General features: G+C 45.9%; 1 protein-coding gene across 1 annotated transcript in view; it reads left to right on the forward strand.

Moving 5' to 3' along the window:
* LOC122611470 (Down syndrome cell adhesion molecule-like protein Dscam2) overlaps positions 1-19,262 on the forward strand; it is a 62,781-nt gene that overhangs the window by 24,060 nt on the left and 19,459 nt on the right. Inside the window, exons 6-8 of the mRNA XM_043784594.1 lie at positions 468-594; positions 7,877-8,721; positions 8,857-9,018. Coding sequence (XP_043640529.1) covers positions 468-594; positions 7,877-8,721; positions 8,857-9,018 — 1,134 coding nt within the window. The remainder of the gene's footprint in view (positions 1-467; positions 595-7,876; positions 8,722-8,856; positions 9,019-19,262) is intronic.

Consider the following 19,262-nt stretch of genomic DNA (forward strand, 5'->3'; position numbering starts at 1 on the left):
TGGGAACACAATATACAGGGCGGTATTTGAATTCAGGGCACTGCTGCTTAAGGTTTCTATAAGGTTTATTAGTATGTGATTCATTTGCCAGCTCAGACTTTGCTCCGGTTTCCAAAGCCATAATGGGCGTCAAATGTCCAGCCACGTCATATCTCTTTCCCATTAGGTAGGTAACCTATTCTAGCTCAGCTTCCAACATTTGGGCAGATATCCTGGCAACTATCCCAGTGTTGAAACCCTAATGCTTTTGATTCGCTCAGAGCCCGTTGCTTCGGTTCCTCCAAAGTTGAATCTCTTGGAAAGAGTTCGCACAATGGAGGTTTCTTTGGCCACCACGTATGCCATGCAATGTCCTGGCCAGGCTTTTCCAGTACCCATAAATAGGTAATGCGTAGCCCATCCCAACAACGATTTAGACTATTTTTTTTTTGGACTCCCTGAGGATTTTACTATTCTTGATGTTTCAGAACCCATTGGCTCTGTCCCGCCAAAAATCAACAATATCAACGACAAGTTTCAACTGATGCAGGTTAAATTGGAAACCACTTTTGCGATGCAATGCCCCGGTCAGGCTTATCCTGTGCCAGTCGTTAGGTGGGTTTCGTATCTTTCTATACCAGCATTCCATGTATATGCTTTTTGAGAATATTTCGCCTAATTGTTAAAAACAAACAGAATCTGTCCTGCTCAATCGTATCCAATGCCGTTCTATAGGTAATACCGCAATCCAACATTCAGGTATTTCTTAACAAGACCTACTAAAGAGCCAATTTCTCCCAGAACCTGTCGGTAGTGTGGCCCCAAAAGTTGATATTAAAGATGAGATTAACTACGCCCGGGTGGGCCAGGATCGCAGTCTAGCTATAGTTTGTCCAGCTCAGTCCTATCCAGTGCCTGCCTTCCGGTGAGTAATAGCCGTCAGGATTTGTCCCAACACTTAGGCAGTAAATCTAAAGTCAAGTCCAATGTCTTCACTAAGGCCCTTAAATCTTTGTAGAACCTGTGGGCAGTGTGGCCCCCAAAGTGGATCCCAACGATCGGATCAAGTGGGTCGACAAGCCCATGGGCGTCTCCCTGAATCTGCTTTGTCCAGCTCAATCCTTTCCAATGCCAAGCGCCCGGTAAGCCTTCAGACAGTTTTCTCAAAGGAGCTTAGGTTTTGTTGGAGATATTATTGTGCACTTATATTATTTGCAGAACCTGTCGGCAGTGTAGCGCCCAAGGTGGATGTAAAAGACCGCATCACTTGGCTCGACAAGCCTCTGGGTCAACCTCTAAGTCTGCTGTGTCCAGCTCAGTCGTATCCCATGCCAGCTTATAGGTAGAATATATCTCGCTTTCGCCTTCTACAGGCAGTTTTCAAAGTTAACTGTAGATGAGACGATAGGTGTGCGTGCAATGGTACATGCAGTTCATACTGAACTTTTCAGAACCCGTGGGCATTCTTGCACCAAAGGTTGATAAGCACGATAAGATGTTTTGCACCACCACAAGTTCGAATAGATCTTTGATTTTATCTATTTGATAACCCTTTCTTGCAGAACCTGTTGGCAGTGTGGCACCCAAAGTCGATATGCAGGATAAGTTTGGTGTAAATATCAGAGAATCAAAGAACTCGTTGAATTTACTTTGCAAGGCTCAAGGTTATCCAATGCCAGCGTTTAGGTAAAAACATTGTTGAGTACATTCCTTCAGATCGGGTTTTCCATTGTGGTAGAAGTTTAGAAGCTTTGTAAGAATATAATTTCAGAGCCCGTTGGCAGTGTGGGACCTAAGGTTGAAATTAAGGATAAAGTGGGCATCTTTCTGGCCAGATCTAATGTCTCCCTGGCCTTGCTGTGCCCAGCTCAATCATATCCAATCCCAGCTTTTAGGTAAACACATAAGATTTAAGCATTCCAGTACGTGAAACCCTTTGTGGCAGTTTATTCAAATAAAAACTAAAACTAAACTTCCCTCAGAATCCATTGGTAGTGTTGCTCCTCGTGTAAATCGCAAGAATTAGTTCAATCACGACCGCATAAAAAGCTGCATGACCATTTCCATACAATGTCCAGCTCAAACTTTATCGGTTCCACTTTATAGGTAATGTCGAGTGCCCTGGTTGCCTTATTCTTGTAGTTTTAATGGGCTGTTTTGGCCTGAAGTAAATCGGAACTGTTTTCAGAGCCCGTTGGAAGTGTGGCACCAAAAGTGAATAAGAACGATGAGTTCAGTCACGATCGCATTGCCATTAATGGAATGGTGGCGCTTCGTTGTCCGGCCCAGTCCTTCCCAGTGCCCGTTTATAGGTTGGTCATTGTCGAGCTCTTTACATCCATTCATGTTCAGGCTGTCTTGTATTCGCGGTATAATTCTCTTCTGAAATTTGTAGAGCCCGTGGGCAGCGTGGCACCACGTGTCAATAAAAAGGACGGCTTCAGTCACGACAGCATCCGCCAGGGCAGGACAATAGCCATTTTCTGTCCTGCCCAGGCCTACCCGGTGCCCTTCTATAGGTAACTTGTTGCTGTCAAATTGTGCGGCGTGCCAAAGTTTTCCAATTACAAGAGAGCTTAGCCCCGGTCCTCAAGCCTCATTGGCTCCAAACTCTAATTAGCTTTGTGTCCAAATCTGCCACCCGATTTAACCCATTCAGTGTAAAACTTAGTTGAATAGCAGGTGGGTTCCAACTGTGTCGAGTTTCATGGGCAGTTTTCAATCTCAGCATGGATTTCCGATTCTCACGCCCAATTCTATTGGTTCCAGAACCTGTGGGCAGTGTGCAGCCCAAGATCAGTGTGGGCGAGCGTCGCAAGGATGCCGAGGTTCTCACTCACGGCGATTTGAGCATATTTTGCCCCGCCCAATCTTATCCAGTTCCTGCATTCAGGTGAGCCCCGCTCCATTTCCACTCAGGCAGTTTTCACTGGAGCTCGGTTAGCTGTCATTTTCAATAATCATGATCTTTCAGAGCCCGTTGCCAGTGTAGGTCCCAAAATTAGCGTGGGCGAACGTCTCAGGGATGCTGGTGCCGCATTTAAGTCCACCTTGACCCTCTTTTGTCCAGCGCAATCGTATCCGGTACCATCGTTTAGGTAATCCCAAATTCAAGCAGGCTTCAAATCAAACTTATCTTTAAACAAAATGTTCAAATGAGTTACTAAATTGGCAATCTTTTTAAGAACCTGTGGGCAGTGTGGCGCCTAAAATCAGCGTAGAAAATCGTCTGAAAAATGCAGAGGCGCGAATTGATTTCAGCTGTACCCTCTTTTGCCCTGGTCAAGCCTATCCGGTACCCTTCTTTAGGTAAATCCCTACACATTTTGGGCAGTTTTAAGGTTTTCATAGTTCTAGGGTTATAATTTAATTCCTTTATAGAGCCCGTGGGGAGTGTTGGTCCACGACTCACTTCAGGTGACAAAACCCGGAATGTGGATATATCCTTAGCAGGAAGTGGAACCTTGCTTTGTCCAGCCCAGGCCTATCCGGTACCATTCTTTAGGTGATTACTCTCAGACGTTCAGGGAGTTCAGTCATGAATCGTTATGGAATATTATGACTTATTCAGAACACTTTAGTGGTGCTGCTCCCAGACTGGCTTTTATTCAGAAAACCAACGTAGAATAATACGGCTTTTCTTGTGCTGGTTTTTAGATGAGATCCAACATTCGGGGAGTTTTTAATGCACAATAGATTTGCGTTGGTAAAGTTGTGTTTTTTTTACATTTTTAGAACCTATAAGCAGTACCGTGCCCAAAGTGGTTTCGCTGGCGAAGTTCGATATGAAGACATATTTAGGTTCCTCAACCATCGCGCTTTTATGTCCGGCGCAAGGCTATCCTGTGCCTGTGTTTAGGTAATCAAAACGGGAAGATTTCGAAACGGTGTCAATACTCAGGCAGTTGTAAGGTGTTAGGTGTTGGTTTGGATTCTTCGTCCTTAGTCGCATATTGAAATCTCTTTGCAGAGCCGGTTTCCAGCACTGCTCCCAAGGTGCCACCTCTTCAATCTCGACCTCTGGTAGTTTCTGGCCACACCGATCTCTCAATATTGTGCCCGGCTCAAGGATATCCCGCCCCAAGTTTTAGGTCGGTGTAAAAAACCATGTGTTTTTTTCTCTTTTCTCTCCTTGTAGTTCCCTCATTCAGCCAGTTTGCAGCAATTGCTTTCCTTAGACTTTGATGTTATATTGTTATAATTATATAACTTTTGACTTTTGTAGAGCCCGTTAGCAGTAGTCCCCCCAAAATCAACGCTCTGACCTATAAGCCCAATATTGTGGAGTCCATGGCGGCCACCGCAATACTTTGTCCAGCTCAAGGCTATCCAGCTCCTAGTTTTAGGTGGGTTCTGCAGAGACCTTAAACCAACATCAGGCATCGGTTTCGATTTCCTTTAAAATAGTGCTTTACTGTATAGCAAGCTAATTCAATGTAGAACCCGTCGGCGGTAAGGCACCCACTCTGCTCTCCAATGACATAAAGCGCTCTTGGATCGAACGGATGCTGTCCACCAATCTGGCTCTGTTCTGTCCCGCGCAGGCCTTCCCAGTGCCCGCCTTTAGGTTAGACTATAAAAATTATAATATTAACTTGTAAAATTGACTGAAAAGAAATAAGAAAATATGCAAATTGCGAGCTTAAACTAACTGCTCTTCTAGCAGCAGAAGTAAGAAATAAACGAATCCATATTACTGAGCCATTAGACCAACATCAGGCTTGGATACCAGTCCAATAAAAATACTTCACCATGAACTTTGCAGAGCCCATTTCGAGCACTGCTCCCAGAACCCCAGACCTGGTTCAAAAACCTCTGGAACTGCTGGTGACGCACGCCATATCGTTACAATGTCCCGCCCAGGGGTTTCCGGCTCCTGATTTTCGCTAAGCGGAGCTCAAAAACTACATTTATGTAAGATAGGAAATCCTGTAATTTGTTGCTTCGGGTTCATTGAGGAGTTACTTATCCAAAGAGTTAGATTCTTGTTTGCCATACAGAATCATACTTGGTTTACTGGGATTACCAAAAACCTCATAGCAAACCACATCCCTTTTAGCGAGCTATCTCCCTATCCCATGCATTCTTGCCAAGCCCACGACAGATTCTAATATTGCCATCATCCAACAGAGCCCATTTCGGCCAAGGCACCCGTGCTCTCGGTGGACACCAAGTGGTCCGGCATCGAGAGGCACCGCGACATGGACATCGTGCTCCTCTGTCCGGCGCAGGCATATCCGGTGCCCATTAGCAGGTTAGCAGATTCTGGCGGAACTTTTGGGCGCGTTCCCTCGTGACATAAATAATGCATGCCGCAAACGTAAAAAGCCACACCACCACTCTCGTACGCGGAAAAGTAAGCTACGTAAACAAACCGTAAACAGAGCGGCGGAAAGAGAGAGAATCTGCACATGAGAGCACATGACTGTGCATGTGTGGGTGCTTCCCCTCCCTTTTCCGTTTCGCACTAGTGTGAGTGAGCAGCTTCTCACTGCGCATGCTTGGCATCCACAGAAATTTCCCAAACAATTACCCCTCCCATGCTGGTGTGGATCGCATGTGTCTCGCTTTATGAATGAACGCACGTTTATGGGTCAACAACCGTTGGTTTGTGTCACTTTCTTAAGGTCGAATGACATTGAGAAGGGGTCGGAGTGGGCGTTGGTGACCTCCACCTGTTGCGCGTTCAGCTGATTGTGTTTGTAGCCGTACTTCTGCGCATGTCCATGGCCTTAGCTTTGACCGAAAGGAAATATGCATTAGTTATTCACTTCTTCTTTGCACCTATTGGCTAAAGTTGGGATTTAAGGCGCCAAGTTTTCCCAGCGTAGCTTCAACATTCACCATACAGTCGCCCAAAAATAGCGAATTGGCCTTAACTTGCGAAGCTCAATCCTATCCCGTACCCATATTTAGGTAATTTGATTCAACGCTGCTCAACTGGTTCTGCTAAGGTTATAAAAATGAATGCCAAAGATATATTACATTTATTTATTATAGAGCCCGTTGGGGCGAAAGCTCCGACATTTTCGAGTGACTCCAAGGGTAGTATCTTCGAGCGGTCGATAAAGGCCAGCTTTGCGCTTTTGTGCCAGGCTCAGGCGTTCCCCGTCCCCATTATTAGGCAAGTTTCGGTAAACAGTCTTCTGGGGTAGTCCTGTTTAAATACTTTGCAGAGCCCATCGGCGCCAGAGCTCCCACCTGTGCCAGCGATTCCAATTCGTTTTCCTATACGCGCTCTGTGAGTCAAAGATTTGCTCTGCTTTGCTAGGCTCAGGGCTATCCAGTTTCCATTATCAGGTTAGGTATTAACAATTGAGCATCAGGCAGCTTTTCCATATAGAAATCGTTAAAATTAAAGTCTCCAATAATTGATTTCAGAACCCATTGGCGCCAGGGCTCCGACGTTTTCAACGGATTCAAATGTATTTTCATATATTCGCCCTGTGGGTCATAGCTTTGCGTTACTTTGTCAGGCTCAGGCCTATCCAGTTCCCGCTATGAGGTACTGTAAGACCAAAACCCGAACCTGTTCAGGCAGTTTATTAATCGTCCCTCAAAACACTCCCAGGTCCTAAATTTATTTAACGTTTCAGAGCCCGTGGGCTCCAAGGCTCCAACCTTTGCTACGGCTTCAAAGATTTCAAGTATACTCGACTCAAGTTCGAGTGACATTGTGCTACTTTGCCAGGCTCAGGCTTTTCCAGTTCCCTATACACGGTAATTCCAATTCAGGCAGTTAAGGTGGCTTCTCTCGTTTTTTTACTAGAACCCGTTAGTGCCAAGGGACCAACCTTTGCTTCCGATATGAAAAGCTATACATTTGTGCGCCACTTTGGTCAGAGTTTCGCGTTACTCTGTCAGGCGCAGGCGTATCCAGTGCCCCTGATAAGGTAGCCAATAAGTAGACATAAGACTAAAAAATTCGAAAAGCCCCATAAGAATCATATTGTTATCCTTTTTGTAGAGCCAGTTGGCGCCAAAGCTCCCACGTTTTCTGGCGAGTCCAAGAGTTTCACGTTTGTCAAAGAGATATTCAATAGTTTCGCCCTTTTGTGCCAGGCGCAGGCTTTTCCAGTACCCATTATCAGGTTAGTCCAACATGTGGGCATTTTTTATTAGACGGAGGGTGCAACTTTTAAAAGTGCTATTAATTTTCAGAACCCGTGGGCAGTGTATCACCCAAAATATCCGGTGACCGTTTGCAGGAAATTACAAAGTCAGCGACTGCTGACTTGGCCATTTTGTGCCTGGGACAATCGTTTCCCACCCCCGCATTTAGGTAATACAGGCTAACTATCAGAGTTCACATTCATGCAGCGAAATGCATTTCAAAAGGGAAACTCATAGAATTTGGATTAACCCATTGATAGTGAAGCTCCGCTAATATATTCGGAGGGGAAAACCCTGAAGCTGGGCCATAGTTTCTCTATTCTATGTCATGGGCAATCGTATTCCCATTCAGTGTTCAGGCAATATGAAAGAAATTTGAATTGTCTTTTAAAATCCTCCTGTTTCCATACATATGAACCTCGATAAGCCCATAATTTTAGTTAAAAGCACTAAAGTCAGGGAAGTGCCCTTCTAGTTTTTTTAACTTTGTCCATGGCAGGGTATCCAGTACCGGCTTAAACCCAGATTATGTCCCCTTTACTAGGTCGAGGTTAGGTTTTCCCAAATTCCCAAAAGTGGCGCACAGAATGAGCAGGTAAAATAAAAAGTAAAATATATTGGTTATGAAGGTAAGTAAGATCCCTCACCAAACCTTGGAAAGGTAAGTAATTCGTCTTTACATGAATGCTCTTCGCAAAAAAGACTGACTCACTCTGTGCCCACTTGATCCTGATGCCAACCATTAACCTCAGAGTTCCCAACTAACACTACGTTCTCGTTCCAGATGGTACAAGTTCATCGAAGGAACAACCCGCAAACAAGCTGTGGTGTTAAATGATCGAGTGAAGCAGGTCTCTGGCACTCTCATTATCAAGGACGCAGTAGTCGATGACTCCGGCAAATACCTGTGCGTGGTGAACAATTCCGTGGGAGGCGAGAGCGTTGAGACCGTGCTTACCGTCACTGCTCCCTTATCCGCTAAGATCGATCCCCCCACCCAGACAGTAGACTTCGGACGTCCAGCCGTATTCACCTGCCAATACACTGGAAACCCCATCAAGACCGTCAGCTGGATGAAGGACGGCAAGGCCATCGGACATAGCGAACCTGTGCTGCGCATCGAATCCGTGAAAAAGGAGGACAAGGGCATGTACCAATGCTTCGTAAGAAACGACCAGGAATCTGCGGAGGCTAGTGCTGAGCTGAAGCTTGGAGGCCGTTTCGATCCTCCTGTCATCCGACAGGCATTCCAGGAAGAAACCATGGAACCCGGACCAAGTGTGTTCCTCAAGTGCGTCGCCGGTGGAAACCCCACGCCTGAAATTTCCTGGGAACTGGACGGGAAGAAAATCGCCAACAACGACCGCTATCAGGTTGGACAGTATGTGACGGTTAACGGAGATGTGGTTTCTTATCTGAATATAACCTCGGTGCACGCCAACGACGGCGGCCTCTACAAGTGCATAGCCAAGAGCAAAGTGGGCGTGGCTGAACACTCGGCTAAGTTAAATGTATATGGACTTCCCTACATCCGACAAATGGAGAAGAAGGCGATTGTTGCTGGAGAAACCCTGATTGTCACCTGTCCTGTAGCTGGCTACCCCATCGATTCTATTGTCTGGGAGCGAGGTGAGTGGATAATTCATCGAAATCTAAAAGAGAGATTGTATCTTCCTAGTAACGATATGAATCAACAGGGCTGCTTTAGTGTTTAATTCGTGACTTCCTTCTCATTTTCTCATAAAACTTTTATTCTTTCATTAGATAACCGTGCCCTGCCCATTAATCGCAAACAGAAGGTCTTCCCCAACGGAACGCTAATAATCGAGAATGTGGAACGGAACTCAGACCAGGCGACCTACACTTGTGTGGCCAAGAATCAGGAAGGATATTCCGCTCGCGGATCTCTGGAAGTTCAAGTCATGGGTAAGTTGAAAATGCTGCTTTTCCCAGAGCTCCCCAGATTTGGGAAATGCTCTGGTCGACCCTATTTTCTTTGGTGGGTCTAAAATTTTCAGCCTCATCGTTGGTCGTTCGTGCTTCTCTCAATCGAACCCGCAAAACTCTCGCTCAGTTCCACCGCAGGTCGTACCCTTTGATTTTGGCGAGGAAACCATCAACATGAACGACATGGTCTCGGCCACGTGCACAGTGAATAAGGGCGACACTCCCCTGGAGTTGTATTGGACAACGGCTCCGGATCCTACGACGGGAGTGGGTCGCCTGATGTCCAACGATGGCATTCTGATCACAAAGACGACGCAGCGCATCAGCATGCTGAGCATAGAGTCTGTGCATGCTCGACATCGGGCGAACTACACGTGTGTGGCCAGGAATGCGGCCGGGGTTATCTACCACACGGCTGAGCTGCGCGTAAACGGTTCGCTTAGGCCCTCTTCGATTCGTAGATTAATTAGTTCCTTGGATTTTGAGTTATGTTTTCTTGACCCTCCTCGCTTCCTCGCCCTCCACCGCAGTTCTGCCCCAGATTGTGCCTTTCGATTTCGGTGAGGAGACCGTCAACGAGCTGGACATGGTCTCTGCCTCCTGTACGGTCAACAAGGGCGACCTGCCCATCGACGTGGCGTGGACGAAGAACGGCGGCCGAGTCTACACTAACGATGGAATTGTGGTGACTAAGACCAGTACCCGTATGAGTGTCCTGAGCATTGAGTCTGCCAGGGCGCGACATGCCGGGAACTACTCTTGCGTGGCCACCAATAATGCGGGCGAAACTCGCCAATGCGCAGTCCTGGCCGTCAATGGTTAATAGCCTCGAATAGACACTTGATCGTTTTTGATTTTCCCTTGGTTCTCTTCTGTTAACCCAACCCCATCCCAGTCTTACCCCAGGTCGTGCCCTTTGACTTTGGTGAGGAGAGCATCAACGAGCTGGACATGGTATCGGCCTCCTGTACGGTCAACAAGGGCGATCTGCCCGTGGACATCTACTGGACAAAGAACGGCGGTCGAGTCTACACCAACGATGGTCTAATTGTGACCAGGAACAGCCAGCGCCTGAGTGTCCTAAGCATTGAATCCGTGCGAGCGCGCCATTCGGGGAATTACTCCTGCGTGGCGACCAACAACGCGGGGGCCGTAATCCAGTCCGCCATGCTAGCAGTCAATGGTTATTGTTTAGCAGATAAGGAGTTCATTTCTTAAGTTTTCGTTGACATTTTTTGCGTTTTGCCTTCCGTTCCCGGCTTCACCAGTCCTGCCACAAATAATGCCCTTCGATTTTGGAGAGGATGTGATCAACGAACTAGACATGGTGTCCGCTTATTGCACTGTAAACCGGGGGGATCTTCCCGTCGACATAGCCTGGACCAAGAACGGCGGTCGTATTTACACCAACGATGGTCTGATAGTCACCCGGAATAGTCAGCGCATCAGCGTTTTGAGCATCGAATCCGTCAGGGCTCGACATGCTGGAAATTACACCTGCGTGGCCACCAACAATGCCGGCGAGACCACGCAATCCGCCATCCTATCTGTTAATGGTTAATCCCTGTTGATCTCTTAAGATTTGCTTTTGTTTTCTGCATTTTCGTCTTAACCCTTTTCCCTTCCTCCTTTGCTCCCTGCAATGCCATGCAGTTCCACCTTCGATAGCGCCGTTCTCCTTCGGTGATGATCCGGTGAACACGGGCGAGAATGCCGGAGTGCAGTGCATGGTCCAGAAGGGCGATGTGCCAATCACTATCAAGTGGACGCTGAATTCCCGACCGATCATCAACGGCGAGGAGGGAATTACCATATTGAAACTGTCTCCAAAGACAAGTGTTTTAAACATAGCCGCCGTGGAACAGGATCATGGCGGCGTCTTCAAGTGCATAGCCGAAAATAAGGCAGGGTCTAGTTTCACAACATCGGAGCTCAAAGTCAACGGTACATAGACCCAGGGACCTCACTCCAAGCTCCTTTATTTTTATTTTTTATTCTAATTTTATTTACTTTTATTGTATTTAATCCTTTCGAAATCTTTAGTACCTCCCCATGTCCTGCCCTTTAGTTTTGGCAGCGAAGTCTTTAATATGGGCGATGTTTTGAGTATCACTTGTGTTGTCCTCAAGGGGGACCTACCCTTGAAAATCCACTGGACTTTGAATGGTGAGTCTGTGGCAACAGGTGTGGATGGATTCACAGTAATGCAGTTGAATCAACGTACCAGCTACCTAAGTGCGGATGCACTAGGGGCCAAGCATCGGGGCTCCTACAGCTGCGTGGCTCAAAATCAGGCGGGTCAAGCGGTTTACTCCGCTGACCTGCAAGTGAATGGTTAGTGAAATTCCCTGTTGGATTTCTCTTTATATCCGCCTGTTAAGTTGCTTCCTACTAACACCATCCTGGTTTATTTGGTGGCTGAGAGTTTTGTCTATGTCTCGAGCTAAAATGGATTTCCCCTTCATAGTTGCACCACAGATCAGCCCCTTTTCCTTCGGTGATGAGCCCCTTAATCGCGGGGAAGTGGCTAGTGTAACCTGTGTCGTTCCCAAAGGGGACTTGCCACTAGATATATATTGGACATTAAACTCCGCACTCATTGTGAATGGTGAAATGGGATTCACGTTGGTGCGACTGAATAAGCGGACCAGTTCGCTGAATGTTGACTCCTTGGAAGCTGTCCATCGGGGTAGCTACAAATGCATAGCTAACAATTCAGCAGGATATGCTGAATACGTTTCCACACTAGATGTGAACGGTTCGTTTGACTTTATCACTATTAATAGTGTTTTAAGTTTTGTATTTGATTTTATCTTTTACTTACTTTACCTCTCTCTACCTCATCTCCACTTTAAAAGTTTCCCCCCAAATCCAAGCATTTGACTTTGGTTCTGAGCCAGCCAATACTGGTGAAATTGCGGGTGGCTTTTGCATGGTCCCCAAGGGCGATCTGCCAATGGAGATCCGTTGGACCTTGAATTCAGCACCCATCATCACCGGTGAGCATGGATTTTCCTTGTCGCGCCTTAATCCGCGTACCAGCTCTTTGAGCATCGATTCACTTGAGGCCAGGCATCGAGGACTGTACAGATGTATTGCCTCCAACAAAGCGGGAAGCGCTGAATACAGCGCTGAATTGCACGTGAATGGTCATTACTCAACTCATACACATATTTCAACGTGTTTCTATTTGAAATTCTTTATTTAAGTTTTAATTTACCACTTATTTCCCGTCCATTTAAGTGCCGCCCCAGGTTTTGCCCTTTAGTTTCGGTGAATCCGCCGCCGATGTTGGCGATATTGCCAGTGCCAACTGTGTGGTGCCCAAGGGAGATCTGCCCCTGGAGATTCGCTGGTCCCTCAACTCTGCTCCAATCATTAACGGCGAAAACGGGTTTACCTTGATGCGTATGAATAAGCGCACAAGTCTGTTAAACATCGATTCCCTAAATGCTTTCCATCGCGGTGTCTACAAGTGCATAGCCACAAATCCGGCTGGGACCAGTGAATATGTAGCTGAATTACAAGTTAATGGTTTGTCCCCACAAGAAATATTGAATAAGGAGAAATAAGAGCACGCTTTCTATATTGTATATTGTTTTCACTTAGTATTGCTTGCGGTGTTTGGTGTTGGAGCAGAAAGAAATATCCTGAGAAGCTGTTTTGTCATTATGATAGATAAAATACGACCGAATTCTCTATGCCTATTTGCATATAGTGCCCCCTCAGGTTATGCCCTTCGCTTTTGGTGAGGAACCCTCAAATTACGGAGACAGTACCGCGGTCCAATGCATGGTGTTCAAGGGCGACACACCTCTTCAGCTGCACTGGACTCTAAATGGACAGCCGATAACGAACGAGCACGTCGGAATACGCATCATCAAAATGTCCCCCAAACTGAGTTCCTTGAGCATTGACGCCATCAATGGTCAACATCGGGGACTTTTCAAGTGTATAGCTACCAATGCGGCAGGGACTTCTGAGCAAAGTGCTGAATTGGTGGTCAATGGTTAATATCTTAACAAGGAAATGGCTCTAATGTTATGTCTTTATTTCTCCTCCCCCTCCTCACTATTACTCCTATCTCGCCAATTACGGTCCAGTGCCTCCCCAAATTCGATCATTTGACTTCGGCGACGAGGCTTCCAACTCAGGCGAAACCATGGGTATTCAGTGCACGGTGGTCAAGGGCGATCTGCCCATCAATATTACGTGGGTTCTCAACAATCACACCCTGAACAGTGGTGACCTAGACGTGGTGATCGGTCGAATGTCGAGCAAGTCGAGCACCCTGAATATCGACTACATAGCCGCCGAGCACCGTGGGGTCTACACCTGTCTGGCTCGCAATCAGGCGGGCGAGAGCAGTTACAGTGCGGAGTTGAAAGTCAACGGTTACTAGCCCTCGATTTTTTTCGCAGAAGATACATTATAATTTGGTTTACTTTTCGATTTTAAAATATATCCCCATCCATCCCAGTCCTGCCCAGCATCCATCCGTTTAGCTTTGATGCGGAGGCCAACGAGGGCGACAGCGTTCAGTTGACCTGCCACGTGGCCAAGGGCGATTTGCCACTGAGGATCCGCTGGACCCACAATGGTCTGCCCCTGTTCACGCACCTTGGCGTGATGGCCAGCAAGATCGGGGAACGGATTAGCCTACTCACGGTAGAGTCTGTCAAGGCCGCCAATTCTGGAAACTATAGCTGCGTAGCGAGCAACAATGCGGGGAACGTGAGCTCAAGCGCCGAACTGCTCGTCAATGGTTACCAACTAACTTTCGTAGTCTTACATTAATGTTCTGTTGATTGAGATCATTTTTTAACCCATCACCGTCCCAATCACTTCCCAGTTCTGCCCCAAATTGTGCCCTTCGCCTACGAGGATCTGATTAATATGGGCGACTCGATAGATTTGTTTTGCCAAATCCAAAAAGGAGACCGTCCCATCAAGGTGCACTGGAGTTTTGAGCGGAGCGTTGCAGATTACGGCTTTGATCAGGTGCAGCCCCAGATGCGAACGAATCGCATCAGCGACAAGACAAGCATGATCTCCATTCCTAGTGCCAGTCCCGCCCACACCGGCCGATATACCTGTATAGCCAGTAATAAGGCTGGAACTACAACATATAGCGTTGATCTGACAGTGAACGGTACTGAAATTTATAGTGTCATGGCTTAGTTTTAGTGGTTGCGGTTACTAAAGGCCCTGATACGTTGCTACTAATCAAACCCAATTTCTCTAACTATCTATCTAACTGAGCGTGCGTGGTTAACTGTGAACTTTTATTGCATATTCGCCTTACTTATTTGAACTGCATTTTCCATACCCCAAAGTGGCACCGAAGATAGCGTCCTTTGATTTTGGGGAAGAACCTCTGAACTACGGAGAACCTGCGTCAGTACAGTGCACCATTTTGGGTGGAGACCTCCCAATGAACGTCACCTGGCTACTGAATAACGCCACCATTGACACTTTTCATGACATTTCCTTCTCGCGGATCGGGAAGCGGATCAATGTGCTCTCCATTGAGTCCGTTTCCGCTCATCACGCCGGATTCTATTCGTGTCACGCGCAGAATAAGGCCGGAATCACGGCGCACTCTGCACGACTGATCGTGAATGGTTAGCTAAACAAAGAGTCCGCCGTTTAGACCTAAGAACCTTACACATTATATTTGAATTATGTTTACTTACGTTGATTTAATTACCCTTTAAACCTTATCTCAGCACTGCCAAAGATAAGTCCTTTTAACTTTGGAGAGGAGTCCATGAGCTACGGCGAGTTTGTGAATGTACAATGCACCATTTCGGGTGGTGATCTGCCCGTTAACATAACCTGGACCTTGAACAATAAGCCCTTCGAGGATTACCTTGAAATCTTGACCACTAAGCGCGGCAAACGCATCAATGAGTTGACAATCGAAGCGGTATCGGCCAAACATGCTGGGAACTATGCCTGCATTGCCGAAAATAAAGCTGGGGTCGTTAACCACACGGCCGAGTTGAAAGTCAATGGTTAATAGTCTAGAAATATTTAAATTGACCTTTCGCTTTTTTATTCGTTTTTTCCTCCTTTATCCCTAAACAAAATCCTATTAAAAGTGCCTTCGAAAATTGCCCCATTCGATTTCGGAGATGAGCCCTCAAACTTTGGTGAATCGGCTAGTGTTCAGTGTCTGGTTACCTCGGGTGACTTCCCGGTTAGCTTCGCGTGGCTCTTCAACGGACGTGAGATCAATGAGAACGTATACGACGTATCCATGGTTAAGTTAGGAAAAAAAATCAGTGCATTATCCATTGATATTGTCCGGGATCACCACGCTGGCAATTATACTTGTGTAGCAGTCAACCGGGCCACTTCCGTTAACTTTACCGCCGAACTGGTGGTGAATGGTACTTTCAACAGTTTAACTATCCTTTTGTACTTTTATGTACTTCATCATTTTTTGATTTATTTATTCTTCAACACTCCCCACTCTTCTACATTCCCCGAAGTGCCCCCAAAAATCGCACACTTTGATTTCGGCGATCATGCTGTCAACTTTGAGGAGTCCGTCTCCGTGAATTGCCTGATCTACCTGGGGGATCTGCCCATGGATATCACTTGGTTGTTCAACGGGGCCCACATAAGCACATATACTGGAGTGTCCATAGTCAAGGGTGGCAAAAAGGCTAGCATCCTGACCATCGATTCGGTGCACGCAGGACACGCAGGAAACTACACCTGCAAGGCTCGTAACGATGCAGATTCTGCAGAATACACGGCAGAGTTGATTGTGAATGGTATTAAGGGGGTCTTAGATCAGATAATGCTACATGTTATTGGTTCGATTATAATTTGAATCCCCACATCCTTTAATTCCCATTAAACACCACCGAAAATTGCGCCCCACGACTTTGGGCATCCGCAGTCGAACTTTAAGGGCTCGGTTTCTGTGAACTGCCTCCGGTGATCTGCCCATCCACATCGAGTGGGTATTTGGCGTGGAGCCCATCAGGTATTGCAATTCTAAGAGGGGGCAAGCGGACTAGTCTTCTGACTATAAATTCATAGAACAGAGCATTGCGCAGCGAGTTCTTAGAGGCCTTAATTGTGAACGGTTGGCAGGGAAACCCTTTACCTAAAGAAAAATGATTGTTGGTTTTTTGAATTTCTGACCTTTTTTTTCCAAATCCTACGCTCTTAACAAGCTCCACCCAAGATCACTCCCTTCAGCTTTGGTGAAGAGCCCGCAAATGTGGAGGACTCCGTTTCGGTGACCTGCCTCATCTCAACTGGAGACCTACCAATCGATATTGAGTGGTTCTTCAACGAATACGGCATTAGTTCCTATTCGGGAATTTCGGTTATGAAGGGAGGAAAGCGAAATAGCGTATTGAGCATCGACAGTGTACAGGCCCGTCATGCGGGAAATTATAGTTGTCGGGCCAAGAACCATGCCGCTGCTGTTAATTACACCACCGATCTTATTGTGAACGGTATTTGATCATTTAAATTTCGTATTTAGATAAATAATTCTATTCATTTTTCGCTTTAAATTGACTTTAATTTTACTACCTTAGTTCCCCCAAAGATAACTCCCTTTGACTTTGGAGATGAGCCAACAAACTTTGAGGATTCTGTATCAGTCACTTGTCTTATATCCAGCGGAGACTTACCCATCGATATCGAATGGTTTTTCAACGAGTACGGCATAAGCCACTATTCGGGAATTTCTGTAGTAAAGGGAGGCAAACGTAATAGTGTATTAAGTATCGACAGTGTCCAAGCTCGGCATGCGGGAAATTATAGTTGTCGGGCGAAGAATCATGCCGCCTCCGTAAATTATACCACCAGCCTGATTGTGAACGGTATATTTATTAAGGGTTGTCTCAATTAATGTTCAGTGTTTCGTATTATTTAGTAAGATTTTCGTTCAATTTTACGCCTTTAACCCCAAAGTTCCCCCGAAAATCACACCCTTTGACTTTGGAGACCAGCCCACCAATGTTGAGGATTCTGTGTCGGTCACTTGCTTAATATCCAGCGGAGATCTGCCAATCGATATTGAATGGTTTTTCAATGAATACGGCATAAGTTCCTACTCTGGTGTCACAGTTGTCAAGGGAGGAAAGCGAAGTAGTATATTGGGAATAGATAATGTCCAAGCGCGTCACGCAGGAAAATATAGTTGTCGAGCGAAGAATCATGCAGCTGCAGTCAACTACACCTCCGATCTTGTAGTAAACGGTACTGGCAAATCTTTAAAGGAAAACTTAAAATTAGGTTTATAATTTTTAAGTTCCTTTAATTATTATTACACTTCAATCCTTCAGTTCCCCCCAAAATCACACCTTTCACCTTTGGCGAGGATCCCACCAATGTGGAGGACTCAGTCTCTGTGACTTGTTTGATATCCAGTGGAGACTTACCCATCGATATCGAGTGGTTATTTAATGACTTCGGAATCAGCTCGTATTCAGGAATGACTGTTCTCAGAGGTGGAAAAAGAACCAGCATGCTGACTATAGACAATGTCCATGCTCGTCACGCGGGAAAGTATAGTTGCGGCGCAAAGAACCACGCAGCCGCCGTCAACTATACCACTGAGTTAATTGTGAATGGTACACTTAGTTAAAGTATACATATTTAGTTGGGTTTATGAATTAGCTATTTGTCTTGTGTAATCTTGCATATTTATCATCGTTTTGGTTAACCCATAGTTCCTCCAAAAATCACTACCTTCACCTTCGGCGATAAACCTACTAATGTTGAGGATTCGGTTTCGGTGACCTGCTTGATCTCTAGCGGGGACCTACCCATCGATATAGAGTGGCTATTTAATGACTACGGGATTAGCTCCTTCTCCGGGATGACCGTTTATAGAGGAGGAAAGAGAACGAGCATGCTGACCATAGACAATGTCCATGCTCGTCACGCGGGGAATTATAGTTGTCGAGCGAGGAACCATGCAGCTGCCGTTAATTTCACAACCGAATTGATTGTGAATGGTACACTTGTATTACTATATTTAATAGAATAGAGTTTATTTTTCTTAAAGTTTAATTTTTGTTCTCCTCCCGTATTGCGCTTAACTCTCACAAAAGCCCCACCGAAACTAGCTCCTTTTGACTTTGGTGACTCCCCTGCTAGCTTCGAGGACTCCGTTTCGGTTAGCTGTCTCGTTTCCTCTGGTGATTTGCCCATTGACATCGAATGGCTGTTTAACGGGGAATCCATTAACTACGCCTCGGGAATCGCTGTTTTGCGTGGTGGCAAAAGGACTAGTGTACTTACGATAGATTCCGTTCATGCTGGACATGCGGGGAACTATAGCTGCAAGGCCAAAAACAAGGCGGCCAGCATTGAATTCTCGGCGGCCCTAATTGTCAATGGTCATTAGATTATACTTATAAAAATCCGTAGCTGTTTGCCACTTTTATTTAAACTTATCGTTTATTTCCTCCAATATAAATCGAATCAAGTTCCACCCAAAATTACGCCCTTCGACTTTGGTGACGCTCCGACGAATGTGGAGGACTCTGTTTCGGTTATGTGTCTCATTTCCAATGGGGACTTACCCATCGACATCGAGTGGTTCTTTAACGACTATGGAATTAGTTCGTACTCCGGAATAAATGTAGTTAAAGGTGGAAAGAGAAACAGCATGCTAAGTATTGATAGTGTCCAAGCTCGTCATGCCGGAAAGTATAGTTGTCATGCTAAGAACCACGCTGCTGCTGTAAATTATACCACCGAATTAATAGTTAATGGTACACCTAAAATTTTCTTAAATTCGTTCTTAGTGCAAGGTATATTTTTATGTTCATGTAATTTTCATTAAAAACCACCTTTACTCCTAAGTTCCTCCAAAAATCACGCCTTTTGACTTTGGGGACGAGCCCACTAATGTTGAGGATTCCGTTTCTGTGACTTGTCTAATCTCCTCCGGCGATTTGCCCATTGATATCGAGTGGTTCTTCAACGACTACGGAATTAGCTCCTACTCCGGCATAAACGTAGTTAAGGGTGGCAAGAGGAACAGTATGTTGAGCATCGATAGTGTGCAGGCGAGGCATGCGGGAAAGTATAGTTGTCGGGCAAAGAACTACGCAGCAGCCGTCAACTACACCTCTGAACTCATAGTTAATGGTACTGATGGTCGCTTTTCCACCAACCTGTAATATTGATTATTGTTTTTATTTCGTAGTTTTGTTTTGAGACCCCAAGCTTATTGTGGC

Source organism: Drosophila teissieri, chromosome 2L, assembly GCF_016746235.2.
Source record: "Drosophila teissieri strain GT53w chromosome 2L, Prin_Dtei_1.1, whole genome shotgun sequence".
In the NCBI taxonomy this organism is placed as follows: Eukaryota; Metazoa; Arthropoda; class Insecta; order Diptera; family Drosophilidae; genus Drosophila; species Drosophila teissieri.